Here is a 25,521-nt window from a genome sequence, read left to right on the forward strand (position 1 = left end):
CCATCCTGCAGAATGGACTAACTGCATCCATTCATAGAAAACAATATGAACACAAATTACTTTCTTCTTGTGAGCTACTCTATTCAGCCTTGTATGCGTGTATTTTCCATACATTTATAAAAAGCAATTACATAGTTCTATCAGATAAGGGATTGGCAATGAGTTGGTGTAAATACAACCAATTACTGAGTCTGCACCAAAACAAAAAAGATGAATTAGTAGACAAGAGTTGTTACATATATGTATTCTCAACTGACCTTAATAATATGGCAACTCCAACTTGAGCCTGACTCTTTTGCAACATGTCAGGAACATGCCTCTTATCCTAATTTATTTGTGTAGTTTCAATTACTTTCTATATGCACTTTTTGTCTTTTAAGCATGGAAGAAAACTAAACAAGTAGCCAAGAGACCATCCAGCAAGTTCCATAGTTGTTGTCAGTCTAACATATGTAAAGCTAATAAATAATAATTCTGTTGTGACTTTGGTAATCTTAGCTATGGTAAACTTAGCTAATAATGCTTTATATTCTAGCTTCCAAGTAAACAAATTACTTTCTCTTATCGGTGGTCAGTGGAAGGTGTGAACTCAAATTCTCCATGTCGTGTAGTAGTGCTTTTGATCTCTAGGTAATTTCACAAGTAGTGCATTTTCTATTAAATATTTTCTTGTACATGTTTTAAATGCATACTCATGTATAGATTTGTGCATCCTTTGCAAAGTAGTTTTAAGTAATTGATGGTTGCATTATAATTATTTCAAGAAAATCCTTTTTTCCAGCTCTGTTAGCACTTTGGGATGTTAACAGAAGCACCTGGTTGAATTCTATCTTTGTGTTCAATTCTGTATCTTTTAATTTGTGTTGTAATGGGTATGAGTTACAAAATGTACTAATAATTTCACTATAAAATGTACCATACAGGTGACAGAGTGAATTTCACAGCAGCTGCTAGACCAGTTTCTCCAGCTGGAAAATCAGACATATCAAAACACAGGGCTGAGAGCAAGTCACCCAAACCTGATGGACGTGTGATGAGAACTGTTGCTGACCAGAAAAAACCAAGGAACACAGAAGGCTTATCTGCCAGTGAGTCTCTTATGTTGAAATCAGATGCTGCAAAGCTGAGGTCAGATTCTCATAGCAGATCATTATCTCCAAACCATAACACTTTGCAGACACTAAAATCTGATGGGAGGACAACTTCTGGTCTAAGACCTGAATCTCCAGGCCCCGGAACACGGTCTTCCTCACCAAAGCCAAAGCCACAGCCACTCACAGCAGGAAGATCCAGCACTTCTGTTGCTAGTTCACCACGATCATCATCTCCGCATGATAAGACTCTACCTCAAAAAGCCTCAGTTCCTGTGAAAACAAAGCTTGATCCTCCTCGGGAACGATCCAAATCAGATTCTTACACACTAGACCCAGACACACTTCGCAAAAAAAAAGTACCGCTAACAGAGCCATTAAGGGGACGGTCCACTTCACCCAAACCAAAAACTCTATCAAAAGATGCAAAACCTGTGACTGAAACTGAAAATAGAGCTCCTTCCCCTCACGTTGTACAAGAAAACCTTCACAGTGAAGTTGTTGAAGTTTGCACTTCAAGTACTTTAAAGACTAATAGCATTACAGATAGCACATGTGATGATAACACAGAATTCAAAATTGTGGATGATAGTTCTAATAAAATTCACTTTAGCATAGGAAAAGCACCACTGAAAGATGAGCAAGATATGAGAGCTTCTCCAAAAGTGAGCCGTAAGTGTGCCAGTAGGCACACAAGATCCAAAAAGGAAAAATCTGGCTTACTTTTCAAAGGAGATGGATCCAAATCTGTAGAGCCAGCCAAGCAAGCAATGTCGCCATCTGTTGCAGAATGTGCCAGAGCTGTCTTTGCTTCTTTCCTGTGGCATGAAGGAATAGTCCATGATGCTATGGCTTGTTCATCTTTTTTGAAGTTTAATCCAGAGCTTACCAAAGAGCATGCACCAATAAGAAACAGTCTTAATCATCAACCTATGGAGGAAAAAGAAATCAAGTTGAAAAATAGACACTCGCTGGAAATATCATCTGCTCTTAATATGTTTAACATTGCACCTCATGGTCCAGACATATCTAAAATGGGCAGCATCAACAAAAACAAGGTCCTGTCTATGCTTAAAGAACCACCTCTTCATGAGAAATGCGAGGATGGAAAAACTGAAATTACCTCTTTTGAAACAACCAGTCATTATACTATGAAATCTAAATCTCCTCTTCCCTTAACACTGCAGCATTTGGTAGCTTTCTGGGAAGATATTTCCTTAGCAACTATCAAAGCAGCATCCCAGAATATGATTTTCCCAAGCCCTGGTTCCTGTGCAGTGTTAAAGAAGAAAGAAAGCGACAAAGATAACAAGAAAACCAAAAAGGAAAAAAAGAAAAAAGAAAAGGCTGAGGCCAGGCCAAGGGGAAATCTTTTTGGTGAGATGGCCCAGCTTGCAGTGGGAGGACCTGAGAAAGATACCATCTGTGAGCTATGTGGAGAATCCCATCCATATCCAGTGACTTACCACATGAGACAAGCTCATCCGGGTAAGACTATATTTTTTTTTCCATAACCCAGTCCTCACTCAAAGTTTATTTTTACATAGTTTGTATTTTGACAGTCATTATTGTTATGAAAATAAATCAGGCCTCCTTACCCATATTGGGAATTGTGTTAATTAAAACAATAAAGAAATGGAAGACCTTGATTCAGCAAGGGATTAAGCATGTGAGTAGTTTTAAGCACTCACATTTAAAGTTACAGGCGTATTTAAGTGCTTTGCTGAATCAGAACCTAAAAGCAGTTAAAAAACTGAATTTACAGTACCTATTTGGCAACACAATTTTCATCTTAGTTTGTGACTGTGTGGGGAAAATAAGAGGAGATCAAAATTAAAAAAATAAAAGCTTAACTTTAGAAGGAGCTCTAGGTTGCCAAACATTTCCATTATAACCCCATGTTTTCAGTCATCGATAACTTTCTGAAACTTTAGATTAAAATTTTCCAGACCTGTTCTCTGGACAAGAGTGAAGATTTTTGACAACTTTGAGTAAAAACTGTTCAGCCTCTTGCAAATGGGAGAAGAGTGGGGGGGAAATGTTTACTTTTGCCGCTATTTTTGTAATGTTTGTCAAGCAGCACTTGTTCTAAAATGGGGTTGCGGGGAGGAGTAGAAAGTTGAAATTTGACAGAGAAATAGTCCTCTATGTGAAGTATCCTGGAGTGCTCTGATAAAACTTTTCGTTGGAAGAGATTACAGAGGTTTGAAAACTGCACATTGTGCATTCATAATACTACTTGTGTAATTTTTAGCACTTTTTAAATAGCCTTCCTTCACTTAGAAAATTGTCATATATGCATGCCTGGCTTACTTTACTTCATAGTAAATATGCTTCTATACTAAGACGTGTATGAAGGAGACAGGGCTCCATAGAAGTCCTGTTTCATTCACTGTGATCACCCAAGGGAATCCTGAAGCGTTCAGTGCATGTTATCACCTACACATCTTTACATGTGCATGCTATTTCAGACTAGGACTCTACAAAAAGCAGCATGGGCATTTAAAAAAAGATTAATTTCTGATAGAACACCCTTTAAGTAATACATTCTGAACTTTAAAAGAAATCCTCTTCTTGAAAATAAAATATTTTTGCTTCATTGTTGATGTTTTTATAAGGGCCTTCTCACCAAGGGAGAAACTGGCCATACACAAAGAAACATCAACTACACAAAGTCATCAAACTGAAAATACTGTTTTTTTACTAACTTACTTCAGTTACAGTAATCTTAGGTTCTCCAGTAGCTATAGTATGTACATAATTTTCACACAGAAAAGTAATTTTTTTAAAGTTGAAAATGTCCCTTTTATTTTCTGACATTTCCTAACTTTTAAGAGCTTAATTTTTCAACCTTAAAGTTTTATTACATCTAGGGTTGGATTTTTATTTTTTAGAATTCCTTAAAATTTTATTTTAAAGCAGGGGTCGGCAATCTTTGGCATACGGCCCATCAGGGTAATCCGCTGGCGGGCCGTGAGACATTTTGTTTGTTGATCGGTCCACAAGCATGGCCACCCGCAACTCCCAGTGGCTGTAGTTTGCCGTTCTCTGCCAATGGGAGCTGCGGGAAGCAAAAATATAGAATCCAGTTGAAATTTATGCTCCCTCTTTTAACTGTGGAGCAGTTAGCATACATTGCAGGCATTTGACTGATATCCTTTGAACACAAAAAGAAACAAAGCTACTTAGTTTTCACTTACATTAAAAATGTATTTGGCAAATGAAGAGAGATAAAATTATTGGCAGGGTGGTAGCACCACCTATCATGAAGATTGCACAACATTTCCCATTTTCAGATTTGAGCCTTTTGAATCAGGGACTGTCTTCCAGTGTGTCTGCACAGTCTCTTGACTTTGGGGCACTACTGTGATATTAATAAGTAATGAATATACATCTCGAGCTTTTAAAAAGCTGTTCTGATCAACAGATTTTAAAAAGCAAAAACTTTCCATGTATTGGACACCACCATTTGCTTTCAGAATATAGCTTTCAAGAAATTTAGAGAGAATAAAGCCAGGCTAAGGGAAAGGAAATGAGTCTCCTCCTTCCTATTTTACAGATAGGAAAAGAAGCATTAATTGTTATTCCTAAAAGTAAAGTTACTGTTTATGGATCTTGTCTTCATTATTTCAAGGTTGTGGCCGGTATGCAGGTGGTCAAGGTTATAATAGCATTGGACACTTCTGCGGAGGATGGGCTGGTAATTGTGGTGATGGTGGTATAGGAGGAAGCACTTGGTATCTGGTTTGTGATCGATGCAGAGAAAAATACCTCCGTGAAAAGCAAGCAGCAGCAAGAGAGAAGGTATATTTATTTGTTTCTCCAGTGTTAGTATTATTAGTTCAGGTTATCTTGGTAATTTTAGAATTTCAAGATATTTCAATGTCATTAAATGTTCTTTTATATTAGAAGTAGTTTTAATATACTGTGATAAAAAAAATTGAACACTTCTGGTTTTGTACTTAAGATCCAATTTATTCCTTGTGGGAGAAGGGGAAGAAGTCATAACTGATTAGTTGTTGTTAATCCAAATTATTTTACAGTGTATTTATTTCTTTTCAGATTCAAATTTATAAATTAGTTTTTCATTTTATGCTAACATATTTTAATGTAGAAGCTAATATCTTGCAAGCAATGTAGGTAAATGTCTTTGGAATAAGTCATTATTTGGCAAATAACATGCTCTCATTGCACAGTTGGGTCAATGTCAGTGTAAGCAGATGGAATCACTTAAAACAATTATTCAGAGAGGAGACTAAGGCAAATTCTTTTGCCAATTGGATCTCTAGGATATGTTCCTGCATATGCCAGTGTTGCAGTCTCACTAGAAATAACTGTGATTTGCTATCCTGGACCAAGCTATAGCCTATATCTGGACAACTGGCAGCTCTGAGCTGGTTCAGACGCTTCAGCCAGTTCATCAGTGGAAGACAGTAGGGCTTATTTGGGAAGGCAGGGGTTGGTGATAAACAAGACGACCTCCTTCAGGCCCACATGAAACCTTGCGTATCTGAAGAATTCATGATACTAAATGGGCATTTATTGTGTAGGACTCTATGAATAAGCTGCAGAACCAAGTCAAAACTTTTAATTCACCACTCAAAGAGCACAGTATAGAACTGTCAGCAGGTGCTAGGGTCAATGGCAGTGAGCTTCAATGTATGCCTTGAATATGCTTCTACATTACACTCTCTTTAGTGTGTCTTCCTGTTGGAAGAGGAGTTAAGAGAGAACCTCAAAGATCCTGCAAATATCTTCAAGAGTCATGGATTTAATAGCTAACTGAGGAAAATTTCAATGAACCATCCACTGGGGTGGAAAAATTTTTTCGAACATTGCTGCAATATTCATCACTGGTTCAAAGGAAGTCTTCTGTAAACAAGTTAGAGTCCAAGGTTGTGAGGATCACTATGTTACACTTCCAGGGAAAGCTAATATATTAATCCATAAAAATTCAGTGGGACATCGCCATGATCTGTAATATAATCTGTTACCAGAAAAGCACAAGAAGTCAAGATGTCTTCAGGGAAACAGACCTGTTGATGGCTTAAGCCAAAAAGAACCCTACCAGTCAGTTGGCAATCAGAGTCTGAGGATGAGAACCAGCACACCTGACTGGATGAGACTGAATCAGGAGAATGAAATCTCATTATACCCAGGAAAAAAATACTTCAGATTCAAGAAAGCAGGAGCAAGCAGAACAAATTACCTTGAATGTCAGTAGACCTCAGCCAAATGTACATTTCCCTCCTACCCCAGCCCATGATCAACATAGTCTTATAGAAGGCTAGCCAAATCAAGAGGAACTTTTTTTCTTATAACTCCAGGCTGACTGAGAAGATCATGGTACCCTGGAACTGGTGAACATGTCCATGTCCACCCCCATTCAGGCTCCTGTTTAGTCTGAACCTGGGTATGCAAGGTCCTTAATTCATGTGAACCCAGTACAGTTGGTAGTCATGACTTTGCTATTGTGTGTACAAGACCAAAGAAGACTGGCTTATCAGATGCTTTGGAAGATCCCATGCATATCATCTGTTATAGAAGATCAAAGAGAGAGGGGGAAATTATCTTTATCTGTTTATTTTCCTTCATTAAAGCCTTTTTATACCAGTCCCATCCACCACCTTGTAAGATCTGAGTGCCTAACTCATTAAGAACTTTGATAGAGTTCCTGACAAACTGAAATTGTTTAACATTTTTTAAATGGTTATTTATAAATTGGTTACATTCGTACTTGGTACTGCTTCTGAAATATTCAACTGAAAGCTGAGATAGCTAGACTCTTATAAGGGAAGATATGGCATTATCTAAATTCTTGTTCTCCATCTGGTGGTTGGGAGGAACTATAATCCAAGTATATGGCCTGATATAGAAAATCTTGGAGAAAGAATATTAATAGGTAAGGAAACTTTTTCTCTAGCCTGTCTGATGTATCATTTTTATTTCCTTTGTAATCCCCCTCTGTGTTTTGTCGTTTTAAGTGCTATGTGAATAAAATTGCAACAAAACATTACATTCAAAGAATGTAAAGGTTTCAAAATCAAGCACTTGCAAGTTAGGAAATGCTAGAATTAAGTTTACTGATGTGAGTGGTTTGAAATTGAGGCACAGGGATTTTATAATCAAAAGTGATCACTAATTTGGGATGCCCAGTTTGGTATGCATAAGGTCTAATTTTTCAGACTACTTCAAATTATATAGCCTTAATATCTTCATAGCATAGCTCACATTGACTTCACTTGTAGCTGAGAGTGCACTCTGCAAATCAGACCACAGGGCCTCACATTGGGAACCCAGAAAATGAGCATGCTAAGGGGACACCTGTGAAAAGTTTGGTTTAAGTGACTTGCCTAGCATCACAAAGGAACTCTGTGACAGAGGCAGGGATAGAATTCAGTTCTCCAGGGCATTTAACTGCCTTAACCATGAAACCATCTTTTCTCTTCCTGCATCACCTGCTTTATTCGTTACACACCCTCCAATTTCTTGAATGAATGAGCAAGGGGTCTTACAGTCACAACGGTGTCCTTCACTATACAACCCATATTCACTCCCAAAGCATGGTCTATGCTATTCACTGAACAAGGCAGCCCTGTGGAAAAAATTGTATGTGAACATGTTTGTCAAAGTGGGAATTTTCTGTAACATCTTTATGAATCCTAAGAATGTGTCAGTTTCCCTCTATGTGTTGCATTGCTACTAAGTGGATGCAAAATGTTTAACACTGCTCCCAAAACAGTGCGGGAGACGAGACAGGAAGTGTATGCGTGTGTGTCACATAGCAGTCTGGGTGGAATGACTGGGTCGTTAATTAACTGATTGAAACTGACCCAAATGAACAGAGGATCCAGCAAGACAGCGAGCCCCCAGTTAGTGAATAATCAACACCTAACAGCAGTCCCTGGGGAGAGAGGTCCCTGGGGGCTTTAGAGCAGCATGCTACCAGGGGCAGTCAGCCCCCAGCACTTGAGTAGCCCCCTCCGCCCGAGCACTGGGGCCCTAGGAGCGGAGATTTAGAGATTTAGTCATCATAGGTATTTATAGTAAAAGTTCGTGGACAGGTCATGGGCCGTGAATTTTTCTTTATTGCCCGTGACCTGTCCATGACTTTTACTAAAAATACCGATGACTAAGTCTTAACCTTACTTATAATAAAATAACATGTAAACATATAACATTTTTGTATTCTAGGTTAAACAATACAGGAGAAAGCCAATGCAAGTTAAGACTCCTCGTGCCTTGCCAACTATGGAAGCTCATCAAGTGATTAAAGCCAATGCTCTGTTCTTGCTGTCCCTGAGCAGTGCTGCTGAGCCCAGTATTTTGTGCTATCATCCTGCAAAACCATTCCAGTCTCAGCTTCCCAGTGTTAAAGAAGGAATTTCTGAGGACTTTCCCATTAAAATGTCGTGCCTCTATCTGCAAACTTTAGCAAGGTAATGAAAGCTACTCATGAGTTCATAAATCCGTTTATTCATAATGTTTGAATAAAAATAAAATGTGTATTTGATATACTAAACTAAAATGTATATATAAAAGTGTGCTGCTCTCGAGAAGCATTCTCATGCTTCTTTATTATCTTGTCCCCTGACTTTCTCTCAATCTTCCATGGTTTTGTCATGTCTGTTTAGATTGCAGTTGCTCCAGGGATCAGAGCTACTGAATATGGGAAATGCCCTTACACACTTTTGAATGCTTGATGAATATATCTTAAAACTTAAATTTCAGTGATTTAAGAACTTGGTAGCAGAACTCCATAATAAGTCTCATGTTATGACTTGAGCCTAGTATACATAGTCCCTCTCCTACCTTCTCCTCTCAATTCAGAGCATTTAAGCATGTGCCCCTTTGTATTTCCCAGTATATTTCAATTTAATATATAATGTTCATGAGTTCTAAAGTGGTTCAGGATGAAGGAGGAAATTTGGTTCTACAATAAGTAACATCATCTTGAGAAGCCCTGCTGTTTGCGAAACATTAGCAAATGATAAACACATCCAGATAGGCTATTCTTTAGCTCACTACTTCAGCATCATATTAACATTTACGTTGCTTCAGTTCCTAAAGGCCACAACCAGGTTAGGCTCAAATGCAGTAGGTATACAGACATAGTAAGTGACAGTAATTGCTAGCTAATTGGACTGGAAAGGGTCGGTTGGTTGGTTTTGAAAACTGTCTTTTGGTTCTGGGTTTGTACAAAGCCCAGCACAGTGGGGTTCTGGTCCAGTAGGATTCTTGAGCACTATGATAATACAAATCATCATCATCAGTTTAAATATCTGCTTTAATGCAGGCATCATCATGAAAACTTTGTTAGCTATCAGGATGACAACCTCTTCCAAGATGAGATGAGATACCTGCGTTCAACTTCAGTACCTGCACCATACATCTCAGTCACTCCTGATGCATGTCCTAATGTCTTTGAGGAACCAGAGAGTAACATGAAATCCATGCCACCAAGGTATGCTAGTGTTAGTTCTTGATAACTGTTAGCTAACATACTAGCACAGCACTGAAGTGAACACAAGGATAATGGGAATTGTTGCTGCAATAGGTAGCCAAAATACCAAGTCAGCTCAACCCTTGAATTACAGCCATAACTTGTGTATATGTTTGGCTTATCGGCGACCAGAAATTGTATTTGTTTCCAGAAAGACAACAGTCTCTCATCTTTTCAAACACGAGCTCCAATTCTGTTAAAAACTTTAAACTAATTTATGTGACTTGATTTAACACAGAATTGCCTCAAGTCTGAACTTTGACACTGAAGCAAACAAAATGGAAACAAAATCTGGGATATTTTGTATATCAGGAGGACATAATCAGCCACAACATTTTTATATATTTATTTCTATGTCATGGAGCTTGACATATAAAAATAAATTTGAATCTCAACATTTAACCATGATCACCTTCTGGAAAGAGAACGAGATATCTGGTCAACTGATCTCAAATCTCTGCTCTAACAGGGATCCTCAGGATCACCTTGGTGTAGCCACCTTGCCCCTTTTCAGACTTGGGGTAATGGGGCTCTCCCAAACCCTGTAGGAAGAGTGGGAAGTGGGAGCTCTTCTGTAGACCATAAGAAAGTTCACACAAAGTAGGAGAGAGTGAAACATTCCGGTGGATTGGCAACAGCAGATCAGAACTGGCTGGGAAACGTTATTTCCCCCACTAAACAAACTTTAAAATTTCATGTACGAGGCCCATAGAGTTTATAAATCTGTCTACATCATATATTTATCTGAAATTGTCATCTGAATACTTTGGATGCCTCTCCTTGCCCCTCCCTCCATGAGATATTTGGATTGTGAGGATTTACCCTGCTATATCACAATTATATATTTTAAGAAATACAAGATACGCATATTAGCAATGTTTATGTTGAAAGAACTTGCAAGATTTCTCTTTGGCCATACTATATGAACAACTATATGAGTTCATATAGTTATTACTATTATGTTGTGTAAGGTAAATTTTCATACAGCGATAGTATTGCCATTATCCAAATGTATGCTGCTTTCTCATCTGCTTCATTTCCAGTCTTTAAAGCTTAGTTTTTTAATAGTAATATTGTAGTTCTCAATTTTGTCTGAGTTACGTCATCAGTGAAACTTTAAAAAAAGTTTTCATGACCTCACTGATTTCTTTTCTTTGCAGTTTGGAGACCAGTCCAATAACAGATACAGATCTGGCAAAGCGCACAGTTTTTCAAAGATCATACTCAGTTGTTGCATCAGAATATGACAAACAGCACTCGATTTTACCTGCACGGGTTAAGGCCATTCCCAGAAGAAGAGTCAACAGTGGTGACGCAGGTAAAAATAGACATCTTTAAGCAGAAAAAGTATTTACACTTTTCTAAAATGTCTATTTTAGTTTTAAAAAAAGTAAATGGAGTTTAAGGATAGATCATAGGGTTACAGTTCCTTAGTGAAAGACTGTAAGAAAAAAAATTACCATTTGTTATAAATATATGTAATTAATAGAGCTGGGCAGACTTTTTTCAGTGAATAGTTTATTCAAGTCCCTTTTCCACATCAGGCAAAGAGGAGAATTGAATCTGGGTTTCCACTTTGCTGGTGGGTACCCTAACTGCTGGGCTAAAAAAACCACCTCCTTCTCAGTCTCTGGTCACTTTGTGAATCTAGTCCTCTTTTGCTTTTGTCAAATGCCCCAAAATGAAATGTTTTGGTTTGACCTAGTTCAAAACTTTTTCTATTCACTGAAAAGCTTTCAAAATGTTGTTTTAGTTTCAATCTAAAATTAAACATTTTTTTGATATTTTGGAATTGACAGTGAACTAAAAATTCCATTATTCACCCAGTTCCAAATACTAATAGCTTGTCAAATATTAACCACGTGTAAGTTATGAGAAATATGCAGAGCGTTAAGAGTGGCTCAGGATTTAATTCAGGTCTGAAATGAATTCCTGGGAGTTCTCTGCTTGGTTTTAAAACTCAGGAAGAATTCTTGCAGATTTTTAGTGTCTGCTTACCCTGAAGTGAAGCACAATTTTTTCACTTCAAGGATTGTATCATATTGTTCTACAATAGAACATCCTTAATAAAGTTGCTATTTTATAAATGCTAGCAAACTAGTACTTCGATTTTTATACCTGCAGTAAAAACAATTACACAAAGAATCTAATATGTATATATTTTTATACTTTAAATAGAAGTGGGATCATCTCTCCTGAGACATCCATCTCCTGAACTTTCTCGGTTAATCTCCGCCCACAGCTCTCTTTCTAAAGGAGAGAGAAATTTCCAGTGGCCAGTTCTGGCATTTGTAATCCAGCACCATGATCTGGAAGGGCTTGAAATAGCAATGAAACAAGCCTTACGAAAATCTGCTTGCCGAGTCTTTGCTATGGAGGTATTAATGCATTAATGGATCTAACTGTAATAAAAATGACACATCAGTTACTTGTCCTAATTCCAGAAAAGTTTTGAAACAGATTTTTATATTAAATTAAATACTAATACAAAAAAGGTAATGCTCTTTTACTAATCCTAAACTGAGACTTCCAGCAAGTTTTAAAACAAGTCTAAGTAGCCATAACAATGTCTGCAAAATCTGAATGATAAAAATAGAAATGTTAACTGTAAATGTGCTAGTTTGGTCAGCAGTATCTCTCTAATCTTTAAATGTATCTAAGGGACTATTTTTTTTCTCTCCAAGCTTTGTTTTAAAGTACTGTGCTGTAGCAGAGTCCACATGATCAATTACTGTGTGACAGGCTAAAGCACTGCAGAGTTACCCCCCAGCTTGCTGCACATTGTCTTATGTACAAGCCGTCAGTGTGGTGTATTCCCTATTATATATTTACATAATTGTAAGAAATAGTTTATAGCTTAATAAAAGGGCTTGTGCAGCAGTGTTTTTTATAACTTTTCAAAATACTGGTGCCTCTCCTAGTGTGAAATGTTTAAAATGAATCTTTTTGTTGAAATCTGTCCATACCTCCAACTTTCCTAACCTAAACTATAATTTTGTATCTACATTTGTTTTAGGCTTTTAATTGGCTTCTCTGTAATGTCATTCAAACAACTTCTCTTCATGATATTTTATGGCATTTCGTGGCTTCGTTGACTCCTGCCCCTATGGAACCTGAAGAAGATGAGGATGAGGAGAACAAAGCGAATAAAGAAAATGCAGAGCAAGTATGTGAGATTTTAGCATGCTACTCATAAAGTATCTTACAGAAATTGTGGGTATGACCGTACAGCTAATTTAAAAATATTTTCTGAATGTGTAAAAGTGAAAACAAACATTAATCTTGTATGTTATGTAACTTTTAGTGAACAACAAAATCTTAACTATGGAGTGGGAAATTTTAGTTCACTTTTTTCAAGAACATATCTATACAGTATTTGTTTTTGTTGATCACCCTTAAATATAATTCACATTTCATGACTGCTGAATTAATGATGTTCTGCTGATCCATTCACATTTGTTTTAGTACATTATTTTTGCACTTAAACTGTTTAAAACGTTCTCTATAATAGAAACTGCTGTTTTTTACAAGTACAGTAACTGAAAACTATGCTTAGATTCCATACCAGAAAACTGAGGGAAATTTTCCCCGAAGAAACTCTATTATTCTTAGGGCTTGTGTAAACCACAGGTTATGCTGCTATAATTTATGTTGTTCAGTTATACCACCTGTCCTATAGAGGCAACTATTCTTTTTGTTATAATGAAGTAGTCTTGCAAAACTCTCCTCACCCACTTGACTGGGATGAGTAATTTTCTGGCAGGCGAGTAATTGGCAACAGTTTTTCAACTTTGTAGCTAAGTGTGTTCCAGGGTTTTTTGCAAAGCTTAATGATGAAATTATTTTAAATTAAGCTCACGTATGTGGCCTGGACTTGTTTTTTAATTATTTCTTCTCTTTAATGGTGTGATCATGTGATGAAAAAACCCTATTGTAATATATACTCTTAAAGTAACAGATTTCAGATAGTGTAACCATCAGTGCAGATAGCCTCTACCGATAAATGGTGCTGTATCTCTATCTTACTGTTAAGTTGTAGTCTTGTATATTATGTTTTTATATCTGATCTGAGAGTAAGAGGAAATGTGGACCCTGGGGGGCAACTCTTAGAGGCTTGGAGATGCCTCTACCAGACCTAAAGAGTGACAGAGAAAAACTGCTCCCTCTGATGGCTTAGAATACAGTTGTGGTGAAGCCAGGTCGTCATGCATTAATGCCTATAAAGATAAAGGACTTCTGCAGTGAACCTGAAGGAGGGTGTGAAGCTACAAATATTAAGTCAGGATTGCTGTTTAGCAGATACCTTTTTTGAGCTGGACCAAAGGGTGAGTTCTGAGTAAGAGCAGTTAATGTCACTGGCCTGGAACTGCAGCTAGTGAAAAATCAGACTATGGAGACAGTATACAATGTAGCTGATATCTAAAAACCTTTCATGGGGCACAGATTAAAAGATGTAAAAGAGCTAAGTGTTGACTTGAGAGATGCTGCCAGAGAAGGTGACAAAAAATTATTAGAACAGCTGCTCTTATGGTATGCTAGTGTGTTCTCCAAGAATAATGAAGATCTTGAGAGTTGTGAACAGATACTGCCTCAGATTGTTCTTAAGTGAGGGAGCGTTCCTATGAGGCAGCTCATGTATCCGATTCCCCTGGTATATTAGATAGCAGTGGAAGAGAAGCTACATCATATGCTGCATGATGGCCTGATTGCACAATCTACATCGTCTTGTGTCTCTCCAGTTGTAACTGGAAAAGCCCAAAGGAGACCTGAAGATATGGTGACTACAAGAAACTTACTTCACAACATTGCAGGATGGCTACTCCCACATAGCAGAAGCCCTGGATAAAATGTCAGGAGCAAAATATTTTAGTAGTTTTGATTTGGTATCTGGATTCCATCAGATTAAAGTGGTACCTGAGAATCAAGTTGAAAATGCCTTTGTCACACACTATGGGTTGTCTCAATTGCTTATTAACGCACCAGGATGCTTCGGGGGGTTGTAAATGACCTAACCCAAGTTTTGAGAACTGAAGACATCCTCATGTACTTAAATGACTTGATTTGTTTCCACAGACCCCATTTAAATCCTGACTCCTTAAAAAGTCTTAGAATCCTTTCTTCTTCTACCAGATGCTACTCCCATGTTTTGAGTTCACATATATTGACTTGAAAGGCTCACTACCAGAAACACCAGCTGTAAATCAGTATTTGCTGGTAGTGTCTGACAACCTCTCAAATTATGTGGTGGCACAACTACTAAAGCATAAAGGATTGACTTGCATTGATGAAACATGTAGTATTGCAGATCAGACCACCACGCTGAATCTGTAGTGATCGGGTAAGAAGTTTGTACCCTGGTTGTTGCACAAAGTTTGCTGACAACTCCAGATGACCAATGTGAGGCCCAGTGTCACCCACTCTGTGAGTGATGTAGAAATGGAGACAGTAAACCACACCACTGGTTCCATGCTTAGCATCTGTCAGTGAAGACCAACAAGACTGGAATACAAAAACATCTTTACATGTAATGCTGACCAGCACTCAGCTATCCATTACTCTCCTGATAAGATGATTTTTGGACTCTGCAAACCCATCCTTCCCTATGACTTGATGTTCAGGAAGCAAGAATCAACTAGCAAGGTCCCCCTGCATCTACATAGGTGGGTGCAATGGCAGAGTTGTATATGAGTGACCTAGGGATGGCATTCCAGAAGATGGAGAAATGGATCAGCCGGAAGCGAGCATGCCAGGCTCAAATGCCAGTAAATAGGGGAATTGTGTGCCCATCCAGGAAGGGGAGGAGGTGTGGCTGTGCAACTGGAAAAAGCAACCTGGAAGAAATCCCCAGCTTCCTCTTTTGGGGGGGGGAACCTTACAAGGAATTAAACTAGACTACTACTTCTTTGAGTGATTGTCCCTATGTGTGGTGCACTTCAAGTTGTGCATGCACTCCATATACCGTGGACCTAAGCTTTTTCCCTAGTAATGTCTGTCTCCCCCACCAGGATGGGGAGCCATTGCTGTACCATCTCCACCCTTCAACCTCAGCCATCCAGAGGTTACAGGACCAGAGTATGCCAAGGATCCCTGGTTTAAAAAGTTGTGTAAAGTGCCACAAACCCTTTTCAGTCACAGATTTCCACAACCTCTGTCTATACTGCCTAGGGAAACCCCATGTGACTTCCAGGTACAGTATCTGCAGGTTGTTCCTGAGTAGAACTAAGCATTCTGGGGAGCTTTGACTCTGTAAGTTCATCATGGAGGAGGCCATGAAGGTGGGATCAATCTCTGACTGGGGAGACCCTCCTGCCCATTGGCCTGAATAGGGTAACAGTAGCTCCTCTTCTCTCTTCCCTGGCAGCTCCAAAACCTGGACCCCTGAGAGAGTCAGAGTGGAAGAGACAGAGGGAGACAACTGTTCCCACAAGGCCAAGAGGGAAGGTTTCCTATCCAAGCCCTCTACAAAGAGGCATAAGTCCCTGTCCCATACCAAGTCATCAGTAGCTTCCTGGACCATAGCAGGACCAATCAGTACTGGGAAGAAGCACACTGGAACTTCCTCACTGGGCAAAACAGCAGCACCCCACAGTACTCAGACTGCTTCTTCAGCACTGTAACCCACATCAACACCACTGGATCCGATGTGGCTTGAGCCAGGGATGTGACTCCATTGACTCCAGCTTGGTTCTTGGCTGCAAGCTACCTTTTAGTGATGCCACTTCCAGGATCACCACTTCTTTCAAGACCTCAACACCCAGAACCAGGGCTTCAGCCAGTATTGGTGTCCCTGCAGTACCTCTCTTTGTCCCTGTCTACAAGTAGAGGTCAAGCCGGACCAGTACCATCAATGAGAAGAGACAGGTCATCCCTGGCTCATCCAGTCTTGATAGCTCCCCTTCTGGATACAGATTCCAAATCTTCAGAGACAGAAAAGAGCTATTGGACATACCCACTCCCACTCCCAGACTTTGCCCCCTGGAGTCCCTTAAGGAGACTCAGACTGGACAGAACATTGGGAGTTTCCATGATATCTCACTATTCTCACATGAGAGAATACCCTCCATATACCTTCTGGCACCCAGACCTATACCATGGGGTTATGAAATTCTGCAATGGTAGTACTGGGGCCCAGGAGATTCATGAGACTACTGGCCAATATAGTCACCTCATAAGATAAGGGATCCAAGGAGATCCAGAGCTCCCAGAGAAAAGAAGAGCTTCCTCAGCCTTATCAAGAGGCATGACTTCAGCAGCATGAAGAAGACATCAAAAACAGGAAGATTCTTAATTGGTGACCTTTCTCCTCTTCCCTAGACAAGGCAGTGATTCCAGCCCTGATGATTCTGAGGCCTTCCAGGACTTGCTTAAGAGGATGGCAGAGTCACTTCAAACCCTCCTGGAAGAAGACCAGGTCACAAAACACAAACTAGGAGTGATATAACTAATATCTCTAGCAGCAAGGGGAAAGAGATTCTACTTGAGGTACTTCCTTGTCTCCAAGAAGACAAAGGGATGAAGACTCATTCTGGATCTCACAGAGGTGAAAAGTTTCATCTGCCACCTAAAGTTCAGAATGGTGACCCCCATGGTCAATTGTCCCATCTCTGGATCCAGGCAATTGGTTCATGGCCCTCAGTCTCATGTGGATATACCTGCAGCACACAGGAGTTCTCTGAGATTTGTGGCTGGCCAACAGAGTAACCAATACAGATTTCTCCTCTTTGGACTCTCGATGGCACCAAGAGTATTCACCAAGATATTGGTGGTGGTGGCAGCTCACTTTCGCTATTTTGCAGGGATGGTTTACCCTTACATACCTAGTTCCTAAAGCTGTGATCTTACCAGGAAATACAAGAAGAAACCACCATGCTTCTACATCTGTTTGAGAGATTGGGTCTCTGAGTGAACCTGGAGAAATCCACCCTGGAACCCACACAGTCAATAGTCTTATCAGGGCAAGGCGAGGCTGGACAATGTTACATTGCTTACCAGACGATCGCATCCTCTCCATTAGTGGACTCATACAGAAAATCCAGCTCCAGAATGAGTTCCAGAATATCCGTACAGTCCTGCCTGGCACTTGTGGGTCATTTGACCACAAGAATCTTTGTGAACTTATTTGCCAGGCTTCATCTCAGGTGTCCGAAAGCCTAGTTGTGGACTGTTCATATTCTGAACAAGCACAGTATCAACTTGCTAGTCATGGTTTCTCAAAATGTCTTAGCATCCCTTATGGGGGTTGGACAGAGGAAAGCTGCGGGGTGGAGATACAGTTCAAGTCCCCACTTCCAACAAAGACTGTAACCCCAGGCGCATCCCTCTTAGGTTGTAGAGTATACACGGAATGACGGATAAAGCAAGGGATGTGCTCTCTTCAGGAGTCTATGCTTCATGTCTATGTGTGGAATCTAAGAGCAGTCAGAGTAATCTGTGAACAATTCCTTCCTCACATCTGTGGCAAATCAGTCCAGGTGTTATCTGTCAGCTTGATGGTGCTCCATTACATTTGCAAGCAGGGTGGAGCATGCTCTTCACAGCTTTGTGTGGAGGTCATCACCCTCAGGAACTGGTCACTCCCGTGTAGGTTACCTGGACTGTCATCTGTTTGCCTGGAATCCAAAATACTCTGATAGACTTTCTAAACAGGCATTTATCCACAGAATATAAGTAAAAACTACACAACCTGATGCTCCTGGCAGTGTTTCACATCTGGGTCTCCCATTCATGGTTCCCTTTGTGTCCCGTGGGAACAAGTTCAAGGAGTTTTGGTCCAAATTGGGTTAGAGCCCAGGCTCTCTGGGCGACACATTTCGCATATAATGGTCAGGAGCAATACAGATTCCCCTCAATTCCCCTCCTACCTCAGGTGTCGAGGACAATTAAACAGTGCAAGACAAAAGTTATCTCCATTGCACCAGGTTGGGCTCAACCATTCTTTGCAACTCTTCACCTGACCACCTCTCTGCCTTACCTTGGTATGTCAACTGTTAATTACCAGGACAAAGGATGGATTTGGCATCCTAATCGAGCCATGTTTTACCTGAAGACTGAATATTTGGATGGAGTTAGAAAAAGCCTGTCTGGCTGTTGTCCAGGCCCTCCCTCCTGAGAAGTAATAGAAAGGACTCTACCAGAAAATGTTACAAAGCAAAGTGGAAAAGATGTTAATTTTGAATGTAACCAACAAGGGATTTTTCCCTTATAAGGAAAGATTTCAGATATGCTGGACTACCACTTATCCTTACGATCCTCAGAGCGGTCTGTTAACTTTCTCAGGATAGACCTGGCAGCCATCAGCATGTTTCACTAACCAGTGACAGCTACTCTGTATTTTCCTACGCAGTCTCTGCCCAGTTACTGAAGGGTCTGACTAGAATCTTCCCTTCTGGCAAAACCTGTTCCAGTCTGATAAAACTGAACCCATGTCACTGTTCAAGCCCCTGGCATTTTGTTATCTACTACATCTCTCTATGAAGGTAGCATTTTTGTCACTGTCACATCAGCCATAGGATTTGAGGAGCCAGAGATGCTCATGGCTGACAATCTCACTACAGTTTTTCACAAAGATAAGGTGTCCATAAAACTATATTTCAAGTTTTGTCCCTAACGTGGTATCAGACCTTTCACATCAATCAGGATATCTGTTTACATGTGCTCTAACCTAAACCTCAGTCTAGCAGAGAGGAAGTGATGTGGCATTCACTGAACATGTGTAGGACTCTTGCCTTTTACCTGCATAGGACAAAATCATTTAGAAAGTCGCCTAGACTTTTTTCATCATTGGTAGAACGTATGAAAGGAGAGCTCATTTTCTCGGGAAGCCGCGGCCAGCACATCCCTTGCCCGCAGCGCTTCCTGCTGCCCCCATTGGCCTGGGACGGCGAACCACGGCCAGTGGGAGCCGCGGTCCGCCGAACCTGCCGACGCGGCAGGTAAACAAACTGTCTCGGCCTGCCAGGGTGCTTACCCTGGCAAGCCACATGCCAGAGGTTGCCAACCCCTGCTATAAGGTATAAGGGAGCTCTCATATAGGTATAACTGCATCTGCAATAGGGCTTTTACTGCATAACTGTCAGCAAAAAAAAATCACTCCAGCTAATATACTGGTAAAGCCTTTATGTGTGGATCAGGCCAATGTGTTCCTCTTCACCTCCTGGCTGCATAGGAAGCTACCATCTTCAGTGGTTTCGTTCTCATGGGAAATAGTGGGAAGTGGTGACCATTTTGAAATAGGATGCTTTTTGTTAATTTCTCTAAAATAGATACATCAGCCTCTACTGACAGATCAATATTTGGTTATGAAAAATGTCAAATAATGTCCAGAAATCCTAAATATTTGTTTCCAAAAGCTTTCTGTTGCACCAAATGTATTCAACAGGAAGGAGACGAGGGAAGGGAACACTAGTGTATATGTGAGCAGGGGAATCATGGGGGAAAGTAGGGTGTGTAGCAAATTGTGAGGCACAGGAGGGAATAGGAACATGCAGGGGGATGCATGCAGGCAGAATATGGGGGATGGGAAGTAGGGCATAGATTAGGATGATGTGTTGAAGGGGTTGTAAAGAGGTACAAGAAGCATGAGTAGTTTGGAAGACAGGGAGGGGAGAAATGAGTGTAGACTCCAGCTGGTTTATGCTACACTGATGAGAAAAAGGGAAAAAAAGCATCTGTAAAAACAGCTTAATGGGCCAGTGGGCTGCTGCTTTTTACTGCTCCAGAGTGGCATAGAACAGCTGGTACATACTGATGAATTGGGCCATAACCTGTTTAATTTTTCAAAAAAAATTAAGGTTGATATTTCATATGTAAAAATAATTAGAAATATCACGTTAACATTCTCTTTTCAGTTTCTTGTATCAGTGTTTATGTGTGAAATTTTTTGTTTTAAAAAAACTCTGGGAAATTTCCAGACAGAAACTACATTAAGTTGGTATGAAGGTTAAAAATGTTTCAGTAATTTTAGGATAAAATACATTTTAAGACTGTTGTAATTATCTCAAAATCAAGGGTTTTTTTTAATACAGACTGTTAAGTTAGCACAAAATATTTGGACAAAATATTGTCCAATTCAGAGTTAAGTTTAAAAAAGAAATGAAGTATGGTAAGGTATAGCATTGCAGATTTAGGGCACCCAAACAGCTTTAACTCTGCTTGGTAGGGACACGGGGGGGATGGAAAGAAAAAATCTAATGGAACTTAAAAATATCAGTTTAAACTAATGAGGGACCACAAACTCTAAAATGCTTAGTCATATGATTATTGCATGTTGTCAATCCTAATTGTGCATTTCTATATTTTAACCTCTTTAGATTTTGTTTAATGTTAACTTTACCTCTGTCCTTCCGGCAGTTTAGAACAGTTCATTTGGGGATAATTCCAACATCCCTGGGATATATTTTATTTTAAATTATTTATATGAACTCTTAACCTGAACTCTTGTTTTAACATTGTTTTTGTCTAAATATGCATATGCATATATATATATATATATATATATATATATATATATATATATATAATTTTATGAAAGCCTCTTGTTAACAGAACCAGTGTAACGTATTTCCTTTGAATCTTAGGAGAAAGACACAAGAGTATGTGAACATCCACTGTCAGATATAGTGATTGCTGGTGAAGCAGCTCATCCGTTGCCCCACACTTTCCATCGTTTGCTGCAGACCATCTCTGATCTTATGATGTCTCTCCCCAGCGGTAGTTCATTGCAACAAATGGCCCTAAGGTAGGTACAAAATAGGGGAAAACTATGAAAGGCCCAAGACATCCAAGCATTGTGAACTAACTCCTTAGAAGATTTTGCAATGTATTTTAGAAGTCTGAAGTGCCAGGATATGCTATTTTTAAAAGGAGAAAAAAGATATTTCTTTAACTCCAACATTAACAAGGGGTTTGTAGAGGAAAAATATATTTGATTTTAAATTTTGTACCATATCCATTACTTTTAGTGTAAAAATAATTACATTACTCTGTTCTTTAGTGTACATACATAAGCCATATATAGTTTAATACCTTTTGTTTGAAAAATCTCACATTTAGCTGTTCCACAAAATTTTCTGTATTCTTCATTTTGCTATTATAACTACCATAAAGGAATATATGGAATAATTATTGTTGAACTCAACTCTCGTGTGGCTATAACACATACTCCTGCTTCAGACTTTTTGCAGTGCTAATGAATATTTCTTCTTGCCTTCTTCAAAATGATGTACAATATGTTTCTGATCCAGATGTTTCCTTTCAAAATGTTTATATAAACTTATATTTTAAAAATTATGCAGTAATTAAAATAATGAAAATACTAATGGTGCTTGCAAAAGTGCACTAATATTGAAAAAACCTTTTAATAAACTTATTTTTAATGTGTTTTCAGATGTTGGAGCCTCAAATTCAAACAGTCTGACCACCAGTTCCTGCATCAGAGCAATGTCTTTCACCATATTAACAATATTTTGTCCAAATCTGATGATGGAGATAGTGAGGAGAGCTTTAGTATCAGTATACAGTCTGGCTTTGAAGCCATGAGTCAGGCAAGTTTTATATCAGTAAATATCACAAGTTGTAGATCAAAATGAATTAGTAGATAACCTTCAGCACTATAGTCGAGCTATTTCAGTTTTCTAGTTTTTAGCAATAATACTTTATTACATACAAATTTATTAATAAAATTGCAGTTTATTTAAATATTTTATTTCAGTAACAAATATCTATCACAATCAGGGCCTTTGTGGTTGATATTCAGATTGTTATATTTAGATTTAAAGATTCAAATATTACCTCTCAACCTGAACGTTATTCAAATCGGTATTTTGGAGTAGTGACCATCCTTACTTTCTGTTACTGGTTGCCTGAGTCAGGAGTCGGAGGGCCTTTTATGTTTGAATTTAAATTCATTCAAAAATTGCTTTTCAAACTCATGTTTTTCCTACCTCCACTTCTTTCTCACATTTCTTCTCTTCTTTGTTCTTTTGAAGGCGCACATTGCTGCTTTTTAATGAGCAACTGCAAAGGAAAGAACAGTAAAGAGAGGATATGGGAATTGAGTAGGAGAGAATAAGCTGAGCATTGTTTCCAATTCTTAATACACTTTTTGGCAACTGAAACTGTTTTCCATAGTATCTCCCCTGGTGGCTAGAGCTCAATAACCCAGGAGCTTTGATCATATAACTTACTCGTTGTACACAGGTTTCTTCTTTTAATTTAGAGAGTGTATTCATCTTAGTAAGTATTCTTTTTAAAAAGTGTGTTAGACATTTTTTTACTTGGGCTTCATTTCTGAAGTTTTAAATCCATCTTTTTGTTACAGGAATTGTGTATAGTAATTTGCCTAAAAGATCTAACCAGCATTGTTGACATCAAAACATCAAGCCGACCTGCCATGATTGGCAGTTTGACAGATGGGTCCACAGAAACCTTCTGGGAGTCAGGAGATGAAGATAAAAATAAAACTAAGAACATCACAATTAATTGTGTAAAAGGAATCAACGCTCGCTATGTGTCTGTTCATGTAGACAACTCCCGAGATCTTGGGGTAAGAGAAAAATTCTGTCTTTATTTAAAGGGCATACCCAGGGCCTTGTGTATTATTCACTTACAGATTTTTATTACAGAGTCCTCCTCGTGCCCACCACTTTTGGCATCCTGTTTGGTTCAGAATTTTACTCCAGAATCTAAATCTCATTTTGAGAAATTAAGTTTCTAACTTTTTTGGTTATGAAGAAAACGTTCCAAACATAAACAGAATGTAAAGTGATTCCGTAAGCCTCATTCTCAGTGGGCTGTTAACTCTGAAACCTAAGGATTAGAATTTAACTATCCACGTTATTAACTGTTTTCCTCCTGATTGTTTTTTGCAAAAACATCCACTTGGAGAGTTTGTTCCGACAATCCCAAATGGCATCCTTTGCCTCCCCAAATATCAGAAGAGCATGACTGTCTCCTGTCCTATTGCTACAATTTCTACTTTTTCTCCTGAAAACTGCCACATTATTTGTAACACACAGAAAGTTTAAATTTAGGGGCTTTGTAAAATATATTGAACTTAATATAAAATTAAATGACACAATGAATACTACACTGATTTATTTAATTTAAAACCTCAACTTTTTAATATATCTGAAGCTGCTACGGTAGCTCTAGTCTGGTATATGGAGTACCCCCAAATCCAGCAGCATTGCCCTGGAGTACACAGGGTGTTTGCATGTAGTGTGTAACATAGTGCTAGATCTGTAAGTCTGCAGTGTTTCGTATACGTCCTCATTTCAAGTGCACATAGTGATGCAAAAAGAACAGTTTGCAGATTTAATTGGAACGTTTCTGTAATTTTTCATTGTCCTAAGTTTTCAGTATAAAATCACTTTGATTTTTTTATTTATACACTTTCTTGTTTCTACTTTTGTATGTAATAAGAACTTTAGATTGCCTTAGACATACAGATATGTGCAACTCCATTAATTCTGTGTCTCTGAAAAGGCACTCCGTAATGTTAATATGGAAGAAATTACCATAATGCTACTCACTTTCAGAATTAATTTTTTATTTGTCTTCTTTATTTTGTTTGTCTGTCGCAGAACAAAGTGACTTCAATTACTTTCTTGACTGGTAAGGCAGTAGAAGATCTTTGCAGAATAAAGCAGGTAACTAATTACAAATGTTGCTGCATATAAAAATGACATATCTTGTTAACACATCTTTCCTAAAGTGTGGCACCCAGAATTGGACACTATTCCTGCTGAGGTTTCATCAGTGCCAAATAAAGTGGGACAGTTACCTCACTAAGTGGTCACAGCTCACTCAACTAGGGAGGGCCCAGGCAACAGGGCACTCGACTGGAGCACAGGCAAAAACAGTTGCTTTCTTGAGACGTGCCCCCATTTAGAACATGTGTAGGGCAGTTACCTGGTCCTCAATACATACATTTTCCTAGCACTATTCTATTGTGGAGACATCCAAATTGGATGCTAATTTTTACAGGGACGTGCAACATTCACTTTGTAGATAGTATCAGAGGTGTAGCCATGTTAGTCTGGATCTGTAAAAAGCAACAGAGAGAGTCCTGTGGCACCTTATAGACTAACAGACATACTGGAGCATGAGCTTTTGTAGGTGAATACCCACTTTGTCAGATGCAGACTATGTAGATAGACTCCTAGCACTTATCTCCTACAATCTAGATCACTGCTTGATAGGCATAATGAATACATATATGAATAAGCACTCAGAAGAAGAAACAGTTATTCACTCTACACGTCTCAAAGAATTATAATTACTGTCGGGTTAGTTTCTTTTTGTGGGATGACTTATCCAAACAGTATAATGATTATTGCTTTTCATTAACTTTTTTCTCCAGAGAATATTGAATCTTGTTTTAAATTGAATCTAAATACTGTTTTCTGTGATTTAAAAGAAAAAAAATTGAGATGAAATCTTGGCTCCATTAAAGTAAATGGGAGATTAGCCACTGACTTCAATAGGATCAGGATTTCAACCCGTATTTCTGTATTTTTTTTTGTCTGACACAGAATTTGAAAAATTAAGTGCTTTTAACCATGTTTTATATTTTAGACAACTACTTTTCTTACAGGAGGTGAAAGTACTTTATTTACATCAGTGATTTACACATTTATAACTTGCTGATGAGAGCATGAAATAGACTCTGTGGTTCAACTGAATAACCAACAAAAATGACTTTTTACTGATTTCTTTTAAACTGGGCTTTTAAAAGTGAGAAGAAAATGAATAATTACATGGGTTTTTTTATTTATAATTTGAGACTTTGAAATCTTAACCTGTGAAGATTGATAGTTTTATAATAAAAAAGATTTGTAATCTTGTTATTCAGAACAGACATTTGTGTGTCATGTAAGCTATAATTGGTTTCTATAATGTGTGCTGGATAATTTGTACCAGTAACTC

The 25,521-nt window shown here is 38.6% G+C and overlaps 1 protein-coding gene across 14 annotated transcripts in view; it reads left to right on the top strand.

The window, feature by feature from the left end:
• The window catches only part of MYCBP2 (MYC binding protein 2), a 445,111-nt gene that overhangs the window by 379,450 nt on the left and 40,140 nt on the right, over window positions 1-25,521 (top strand). For all 14 annotated transcript variants that reach the window (XM_050946493.1, XM_050946502.1, XM_050946519.1 and 11 more), the window contains 11 exons: window positions 924-2,579; window positions 4,726-4,895; window positions 8,286-8,530; window positions 9,388-9,555; window positions 10,755-10,912; window positions 11,773-11,972; window positions 12,611-12,760; window positions 21,171-21,331; window positions 21,980-22,136; window positions 22,913-23,137; window positions 24,177-24,242. In XM_050946493.1, the coding sequence (XP_050802450.1) occupies window positions 924-2,579; window positions 4,726-4,895; window positions 8,286-8,530; window positions 9,388-9,555; window positions 10,755-10,912; window positions 11,773-11,972; window positions 12,611-12,760; window positions 21,171-21,331; window positions 21,980-22,136; window positions 22,913-23,137; window positions 24,177-24,242 (3,356 nt within the window). The remainder of the gene's footprint in view (window positions 1-923; window positions 2,580-4,725; window positions 4,896-8,285; window positions 8,531-9,387; window positions 9,556-10,754; window positions 10,913-11,772; window positions 11,973-12,610; window positions 12,761-21,170; window positions 21,332-21,979; window positions 22,137-22,912; window positions 23,138-24,176; window positions 24,243-25,521) is intronic.

The sequence above is a fragment of the Gopherus flavomarginatus genome, chromosome 1, assembly GCF_025201925.1.
Source record: "Gopherus flavomarginatus isolate rGopFla2 chromosome 1, rGopFla2.mat.asm, whole genome shotgun sequence".
NCBI classification, from domain to species: Eukaryota; Metazoa; Chordata; order Testudines; family Testudinidae; genus Gopherus; species Gopherus flavomarginatus.